The sequence below is a fragment of the Pagrus pagrus genome (assembly GCF_965226575.1).
Source record: "Pagrus pagrus genome assembly, chromosome: 23".
In the NCBI taxonomy this organism is placed as follows: Eukaryota; Metazoa; Chordata; class Actinopteri; order Spariformes; family Sparidae; genus Pagrus; species Pagrus pagrus.
This window is the reverse complement of record NC_140205.1, coordinates 11,329,102-11,338,081: the sequence shown is the minus strand read 5'-3', so window position 1 is coordinate 11,338,081 and position 8,980 is coordinate 11,329,102. Positions and strand designations below refer to the sequence as shown.

Here is an 8,980-nt window from a genome sequence, read left to right as displayed (position 1 = left end):
GGTGTGTATTTGCATGTAGAGCGGGGAAGTGAGATCTGATCACGAGGTCAACGCAGCAGCCAATCACAGAGCAGGCAATATACACACGCCAACATCAACACTCTCTATTAACAGCTTTTATTGTGTTACACAATATGTGAACAGCATATCTACAAAATGATGGGTAAAAAAATTAAAAATTGCTCGTTAGAGTTCACTGTCTGTTTTATTTCATGTCCTCGTTTTTGGGAGTGTGGGGTGACAACCAAGTCTGAAAAACACTGTGGTCCACAATCTCATCCTTGGCAGGGGGTGTAGCAGTAAATCCATGGGAACATCATCTGGTGGCCTTGCCGTTTTCATGAACATCCATCCTGTAAATAGGGAAAAAGTCAAGTTTGATGTATAAGGTGTTAATTTTCAGATGTTATCCTGTTTGAAACATAAAAGACTGATAGGTATGTGTTCAAGAATGTTGACACAGTCAGTGTAACAGAGTGTCAGGTGATTGGTATTTGGCAGTAACACACCCGTTCTCGTCTTTGAGCTGCTGGTACAACTCAAACTTGTTGTTCACGGAGCTCACTCTTCCAACGAACTCTTGGTGCTTCCTGGAATTGGCGGCAGTGATGCGGTTTGTCCACATGGTGAGGAGCGACACGGGACCTGAAGCAGCAGTGAGACAACGTAACAGAAGATGTCATCAGTTGGTCATTTATGGAATAAGCTCTTATTGGTCTGAGCACACAGATAATTATCAACGCTTTTCAAGGTTGTGTTAATGTACTAAGGCCTAATATTTATTAAAAAAATGAAAATAACACATTTTACGGCATAGCCAACAGTTTGTCAATGATTCCCTCGTGACTTTGAGAGCTCTATTCTAAGCGTGGGAACACATGATGAGAGTTGTCACCTTTTGCCCTCTCTGGAGGCTGAACCTCCTCTGTGGACAGGCGTGGCTTCTTATTGAGCGGCTCCGGAGAGTCCGGGGAATCCTTGATCACCTCCGACTCCTGATCGTCTTTATCCAGCAAGCCCTTTAGTCTTCAGGTTGAAAAGAAAAAGACCAAGAAGTTTAGTGACCACAGTAAAGATTCATTTTGCTGTTAACATTGGGCAATCTGAGCACTGCTCACCTCTCCGAGTCCTGCCAGCTTTTGTCCTCTGTTTCCTTGCTGCCGTTTTTCTCCGCCTTGTCTTCCCTATCCTCCCTCTTCCTCCCTCGCTTCTTCCTCTCCTCCTCCTCGGGAGGTTTGCTGCGGCAGGCGATGATGCAGTCCAGTACCCTCTGGTGTCTGTCTGTGTCTCCGGCGTGAGTTTTCACTAATGTTTCCAGCTCGTTCCACATGATGCGATACTGTTCGTCTCTGGGGATGAACAACAGAAACGTTAATGACTCTGCTGTTTACTTTTAGAAATTGTGATTTTCACGAAGATGTCAAAAGTTCGGGAATAAATACCGCTTGGGTCCTTTGCCTCTGGATCCTACAGTGGAAATAGGAAGAGGGTCGTTCTTCCTCTCCATGTCTACCAGGTTGTAAACTGTCTTCTGGCAGGTCAGAACATCCTCTTCAGACAAAGTCTCTTTCACTATCAGGTTAGCTAAAGGAACCACCTAGTGGAGGAAAACAGGAAGACACACACACAGAAATGAGCTGCAGAGTCATGACGTGGGCCAACATGGAGGCATCGAAATGTTAGAAACAGGCTGGTCCTAAATCTAGAGAAACACCCAGTAGGCAGATTATCTTTCATGTATTTTTCACATGATAGAAATCTTTGTGTCTCTGCATGCTGCTCACCGCCTGCATGTTGAAGATGGTGGTCTGAGAGATGATCATTGGCCAGTATCGAGTGTGACGCTCCAGCTGAGCTTTGGCCCTCTCAGCTGGTAGCTTCCCCGAGGGATCGTGGGTGGACTCTGACACCGGCGTGAGCCGGTTCTCCCTCATAAATTCACCAAAGTCCTAATACAGACAAAAACCACTTAAGTCACCATTTGAGGATTATTTATGTATGTTGCGACACAGCTGGGGTGAGTTGAACGTACAGTGATGCGGTAGTCCGTCACTCGGCCCCCGCAGCCCTCGCTAATGGATGGCGGGTCCTCCAGGGTGGAGCGATTGCTGTTGAGCACATGCAGAAAAATCTCGCCTCCGTGGCTGCTGAGCATGTGGCTGATGACCTTTGACCCCGATTTCCTCGGCTGTTCCAGCAGCACCGATCGCCCTGTGGTCCATGAAGAAGAGAGGTAGTCAACAATTAGTCCGCAGATTCAAGGCAAAGAAACTGGTACAGTACAGATAAAATAGAGTTTATCTAGCTTACCGTTAAGGAGAAAGTTCGTCAAACATGACGAGGGACGACTGTTTACGTCTGTTGGGGAGATGCGATAGGCTCCCGTACAGTAATGCAGTTCTGAGGAGGAAAAAAACAAACAGAACAAGCAAAAATGTCAAAAATGTGCTGCTTTTAGCCTCTCAAATGTCAGGATTTGATGATTTTCTCATCCTAAATCATCATCATCTGAATACTTTTGGGGTTTTGGACATTTACATAATAAATTAAGCCATTAAAACAGATCACTGTTGCCTGAGGGAACGACCATTTCTCATTATTTTTTGTCGTCTCATAGTGAAAATGATTAAGTGAGAAAATAATCATCAGATAAATCAATAATGAAACTAATCCTTAGTTGCAGCCTTACTTCAAAACACTTCACAAGGAGGAAACGTGAGAAATATTTCCCCCTGAATTATGTTTCAAGTTTAAAACCCTTGTAATTAAATAAAAACTTGCCCACCTATGCTGTTGGTTCGTGGAGTGCACCATTTCAGCGTAATCGTCTCTTTGAGTCCATTTTCTCGAGTGCTGCTGCCGGCCATATGCAAGTCTCCTGCACAACACAAAGTGGACAGATCAGTTGTTAATTTTTGATAACTGATGAATTTTAAAACATAAAAAAAAGAAGAAGAATCTGTAAAAGCTACTTCTAGCACAATTAATTTTACAGAAACAAGTTTACATACTGCTTTATTCTGTGCAGTTGTGTTTGGAGCTCTTCACAGTAGTTCTCGTCACATAAGCAAACTTATTTTGATTGATTTATTAAGACCCACCGCTCTTGAAGAACTCCAGGTGAGCGTCTCTGTGATGCAGGAGCTCAACGTCATAATTGGCTGATGTGTTGGCGTGCTGCTCTTCCTGTCCGTCCCCAGAGACAGTAACAAATTCAGGTCAGTATGGAGTCAGCTCTTAAAATCAGCAGAACTACTACACAAATACACAAACACACGTTAACACTGCTGATTTCATGTTCCGAAGGGTAAATGATAATGGACAAAGTAAAAGAAAAAGCTTCGCTCTCTGGGTGACTCAAATATGTTTTCTTCTATCCACATCAGAGGCTGTACCTGACGCAATACTGAGCCTGCACTTCTACAATCTTACACAACCAGCTTTGTACAGTTTGGGCTTGAGTCCAAAACTATGTAGGACCAAAACCGCTAAAAACAAAAATAAATTAAGAAAATAAATAAATGGCCCAATAAATTAATATGCCATTAAATGCACCAAAAATAAAATTGTATAATAAAAAATTAATTGTAGGCATTATATAAATAAATCCTTTGCATTTTCACCGCATTTCTTTCCACAAACTTATTTATTCCTGTATTTCCTTTTACTTGTTGAATTCATACACAAAACAAACAGGGGGCAGACGGTAAGCCATCCATCTAGCGATCCAAACTGGGAGCTCAGAGCACCAGGGGATGGTTGGGGTTTACACTTCTAACACAGGCGCTTTGAACTGGGATGGGCTGCGGCTAACTGGTTAGCACGCTAACTTCAGTAGATATCCCTGCAACACAATACATAGTAATCATAACTTCAAAACTGTTATTTCTTCATAATTTGTTGATAATTTAAGCACATTTTTGAATGTTTTCAAACCACTTTTAAGCCCCTCATTATCATAACATAGGAAATATTTAAAGAAAAGTAGAAAGAAACACAGAAATAAATCAGTAAATATAGAAAAAAATTTAAAAAAATCATAAATTAAATGGGAAAGTAAGTAAATAGTTGAATTAATACAAAGGTAAATAAATACAGTTGCAAATTAAAGCAGAAATATCAATGTATGTCAAATTTTTATAAATTAATTAATGCCTTCTATTTTATTGTCTGTGCATTTAATGGCATCGTAATTCATTTATTTATTTGTTTATTTCTTTTTTGATTTGGGCATTTTAAGTCCTCCATATAAATGAGTCCTGGCAACCACAAATCTCAAAACAAACTTTTTAAATAACAAGCTAGGAATTTGACAACTTTCTACACTTGTAAAAAATAGCTGTTTTAGGACAGCCGGAGGTGGAAACATTTAAAAAGATCAGCTACATATCCAGACAGCAACAATGGACCACACCAAGACACTAGAGGGGGGATGAGTGGGAACTGATATGGGAAACAGAGACCAGGGGAAAGTTTGGACAACTTTTAAAGGTGTAAACAACCTGACAGACACTGACAGTACTTAATAACTCAGAAGAGGCAACGCTGGTCACAGAGGCTTGGACATAAAAACACTTGAATGCAACGTTCATTTTCTGCATTTTAGTTTATTTTAAAATTAGAATTTGGCGGAAGCAGCCTCAAAACATCCAAAAAATGTTGATTTCTTGACCAACTTAACCAATGGTTAGTCAGTATAGTAAATATATAATTATATTTTTAAAAAAAATTAATATCCCCCAAATTCTGCATTCCCTGGGCGTCCAACATGAGACCAGAGTTGCCTGTCCTTAACTGGAGCCTGACCAGCAAATCTGTAGACCAACGGTCACATCAAACTACATGAATGACACTGTAAGCCTGTTGCAACAGTAAAAGCTCCAAAGACATACACTGCACACTACGTGGTGTAAACTCTGACCCTTCCTCACTTTCATGTGTGTGTGATAAGAGTACTAACCTGGTCGCAAACATTTAATGTGGGCTAGCAAAACAGAAAATACAGCATGAAACCAGCAGCAGATTCACAGTCATATCAACATGCAGATGAGATCAACAAAAAAAGATGAGAGTGTAAAGTTGCACGAGTGATTAGAAGTGAGGAAGCAGGCAAGAAAATAAAGAGTGAAGGCTGTGAGAGAAAATATAAAAGCAAACAATAAATCAAGTAAAAAAGAGGGAATGGTTCACTGCACTCTACACATGACAACATTGTTGTACTAGCAAATAAAAAGTTGAAAGTTGATGTGAGTTCTACTTTTGGCGAGGCATGTGCAAGGCCAGGCGAAGGACAAGGAGCCCCTTACCTTCATGGGGATGTTTGTTATAGTGGTGGAGGCCAAGTCAAAGTGCTGCTGGACCAGAATGTTGAGTTTGGTGGCCAGGTGTCGCCCTGCACGGACACTGTGAACCTCGCTGGTGAGCAGAGGGGAGATCTGAGGCGAGAAGAGAGGAAGATGCAGTGAGAACATACAGCTAACCGTTCCTTTTTTGGATTTATTCACTGCGTATTCATGACCCAACTGAGTGAAAACTATGATGGTGGTTGTCTTCCCTGTAAGCACACACCTCTTTCTTCGGCCGGTCAGACACCAGTGTGTCCTCACCCTGTGGGTAGATGTGAACTAGAACCAGGTCACACTGTTGGATGGCCATTAGCCTGAAACAAAACGAGTTAGAGGAAAGAAAACAAATCTATGAGCCATTTGTCACCTTCAGAATCACTGCAAAAATACCATGATAAATATGCTGTGTCACATGTGTATGCAAGTTGAGTGACACATTTCTTCAAATATCATTAGATACTGACCTGTCTGAGCCTGCTGCCAGCTTGTTTTGCTCTAATATGGTTTCCTGGATGCAGTCTTCCAACATGCGCACATGAGTATCACTGTACGATAAAAACACAGAGTACTGCATTAGCAGTCTTAAATGATAGCACACATACAAAGACATTCTGTTATAATTATCAACCAAGAGGCTCAATGAAGTCTACGATCCACAATCCAACACCAGTTCTTTGATTGATTTGTGAAATAAAAGGGTTCAAACAAATCACTGCGCAGTAGAAAGTTTGCATCAACTGATGGACGAAAGCTTGTGCTTGTGACAGCCAGGGATGTAAACATTAACTGGCGTACACCTCGGCTGAGCTGTGACGTTAGCTAGCTTAGATAGATATGTATTTTTGATTTTGGGGTGAACTGTCCCTTTAATGACAATGTTTACCTTTTAGCATTGGTGAGGCAGATAATACGCCCCCTATTGGAAACTCTGTCGGCTGTGTCCATCAGAGTGGTGCGCCTCTCGTGCTGCAACTCTGTGATCTTGCACAACGCCTCCACTGCAGCGACCAGCCCGTGCAGGATGCTGCAACACTCGGGGTCCTCCCGTGGGTTGGGTGGCCCAACAGCTGCCAGTGCTGACATGAGCTGCCAGAGAGGAGAGGAAACTTCATAATCATATTGCAAAGAAGACTTCCGCAAAAATGTGGTCGCTTATTGGAAATGCCGCACAAAATTTGGCAAGTTGGAGCTGCTGAAAACACAGCTTGAACATGCAATGATAGTCACTGTAGGACATACTGTGCATTAACAATCATATTGGCATTCAAGTCCTACGTGTTACTTTGCGAATGGGTTCTTGCGGGCCGTGGTTTACCTCATGAGTGCTCTGATCTTCCCGTCTCCAGCTGTTCAAGATGTGGAACTCTGAATCACTCACAATGTAATTTACCTGCAAAATAAAGAGGTGGCAGGAAATGTTAATGGCAGTGTTGATGTCCTTGGTGCACTGAAAATACATTAATTAAAGCTTTTCAAGCCTATAAGTTAGGTTTCCCCTCTGTAACCTCAAATAATTTTTAACAGTGTCCAAATTCACACTTTAGCTTCATCACTTAAGTTGTGAAGGAACTGAATGAGCAAAACATCTCAGTCCCAGTTAAAAAATGAAAAACAAGAAGAAGGAGCTAACCAGTTTGTCCTTTGGATAAATATCGTAGAGGATCCGGCAGTACTCCATGGAGCACTCCACAGCGCAGGTCCAGAGGGACTTTGACACGGGGGCCAAAGGAATGACCCCTTGAGCTCGACTCTTCGTCAGCACGTCGCACTCCACCTGCTGGCGACTTGACTCTGACATGTAGGGACAGTGGTCCACCACAAAGACCGTCTTGTGAGACACTGAGAACATCTTCGGCCTGGAAATCTGTATTGTGGTAGGATCTGTAAGGGAAAAAGAAAAGTACACCGAGGTTAAGCTCTGGGTAAATTTGAAAACTGACACTGAAAAATGTTACTTTTCTGCTTCACTAAGTTATAACTGCAGAACTTAAGTTTACAGTATCTACTTCTACTATACATGTGTTCTCCAAAGGGAAAAGCGGCTGGCAGGATTTAGGCTGATATAAATCTCAGTGACATTCATTAAAGTGCGTGAGATCAGCTGCTTAAAACAATCTGGGGTTATTTAATCACATACTCAGCAACAAAACCAAAATGCTGATATGTCTTCCCACCAACATCTTAAAGCACAACATATATATATATAAATAATATATATACAATGATTCAAAATAAACAGATAATTCAGTATGATAACCTAAATTTCCAAAAATGGGATGTACGCACACAGCCTTACAGAATAGATAAGCTCACAAAACCAAAACAAAGTCAATGTTACACAGTATGTTATAGTATAGTGTTATATGAGAGTAGTCATATCTAAATCATAACAATACGGGACCCTTGTGGAAGTAATAGAATTATATTTGACGTTGTTGCTGGTGGTTGACAAAGGAAGATGCGTTGATATACATAAAGCTGTCATGCTAAACATTTGTAAATATTGCCCGTTTGTCCGCTAATGTTATCCTGATGTTAACTCTCCTGAAGAAAAGCCTATAAACGGAACGTTTCCCGGTCAGGAAATCATCTGAACCGGCTGCAAACAGTGTCTGCTCTCTTCGTGTCATGTTTAGACTTCTAACTAAACTATCTGACTACCAGACAAAAGAGCCAGTCAGTCTAAAAACATGCCATTAACCAATAACGCCACATCGTTAGCAAGCTAAGATGACCGCTTGCTTATGAGCGTGACACTGGCCGCCGCTTTAGCTTTTAAGCTAACACCAGCCGGAATCATTTGTTTGCTGTTTCACGTTTATTACCAGCGACGTAAACACTTACCCATCGTGACATTTGTGTAATACTAAGCTGGATGTTTTCTGTTTATCACACTTCCAAATTATCGCCACCTCTTTTCTTTTTTCCTTTTTAGACACTTGGAATGACTAGCACAAACGACTTAACCGTCACGGCTAGCATGTTTGTTATTGGCGGAAATGTGTCCGGGGGTTTTCCGTCACCTTTTTCCTTCCCCTGGTGGCTGAGCCGCGCTGTTAAGTGGTTCCGCCATGCAGCCACATATGGACATCTGTGCAAACAGCCAAAACTTTATGTTTTACCTGTTATACAGCAACGGCTTGAAACTTTAAAGATATTTATTTATCATTCAGATGTCTTCTGTCCGCCTTGAATTATTAAATGTTGTTGCCTAAAACCAACCGGGAACTTTTCCCCACACACCAGTTCGTTCAGGTCTTCTCTGCGGTGCCAGCTATTATTACTAGATTGTGAATTTGAACGTTGGCTTCACCTCGGGGGAAAATATTATCTTAGCCGATAGACAGCAGACACCTGTGCGATTACAAAAATGTATTTGAAGTAACTACCCGCCGCTTAATATCCGATAATGGTGGACTTTTCTCTTTAAGTTGGCGCTTTTTAAATGAAGTACCGGAGCAACGTGAGAAGCACTGATGCCAACTTAACAACAACACCTCCAAAGTAGAGTAAACATATGCGGAAAGTGAGGGATGATCCCTGATTGTTTCAAACACACAAATACACATACTGTTAAATGAACTACAACGCTAAGGCAACTTCAGGAATGTGAAGTGGGCGTAACGTGACCTGTC

General features: G+C 41.6%; 1 protein-coding gene across 2 annotated transcripts; it reads right to left on the bottom strand.

Moving 5' to 3' along the window:
- Positions 1 to 101: 101 nt before the first annotated feature.
- ints13 (integrator complex subunit 13) lies at positions 102 to 8,351 on the bottom strand. Of its 2 annotated transcripts, XM_084345458.1 has the most exons (18): positions 8,190 to 8,351; positions 6,976 to 7,226; positions 6,661 to 6,735; positions 6,229 to 6,431; positions 5,810 to 5,890; positions 5,569 to 5,659; positions 5,307 to 5,435; positions 4,961 to 4,984; positions 3,102 to 3,186; positions 2,786 to 2,878; positions 2,311 to 2,400; positions 2,033 to 2,211; positions 1,785 to 1,949; positions 1,443 to 1,597; positions 1,119 to 1,349; positions 896 to 1,026; positions 510 to 645; positions 102 to 353 (listed from the first exon to the last, which is right to left on the bottom strand). In XM_084345458.1, exons 1-18 carry the CDS (start codon positions 8,191 to 8,193, stop codon positions 317 to 319), a joined length of 2,160 nt encoding a protein of 719 aa, XP_084201584.1. In that variant the 5' UTR covers positions 8,194 to 8,351; the 3' UTR covers positions 102 to 316. The 2 variants fall into 2 exon arrangements, with proteins under 2 accessions (XP_084201584.1, XP_084201585.1); XM_084345459.1 differs by lacking the exon at positions 4,961 to 4,984.
- Between the last annotated feature and the right edge of the window lie 629 nt (positions 8,352 to 8,980).

What these genes read in the sequence shown, in the direction of transcription:
- ints13 (XM_084345458.1), bottom strand. An exon ending in TAACAAACATCCCCATGAAG is followed by an intron (nt 4,985 to 5,306) that starts GTAAGGGGCTCC and finishes CTGTTTTGCTAG; the next exon opens with CCCACATTAAATGTTTGCGA. An exon ending in AGCTGGCAGGACTCGGAGAG is followed by an intron (nt 1,027 to 1,118) that starts GTGAGCAGTGCT and finishes TTCAACCTGAAG; the next exon opens with ACTAAAGGGCTTGCTGGATA.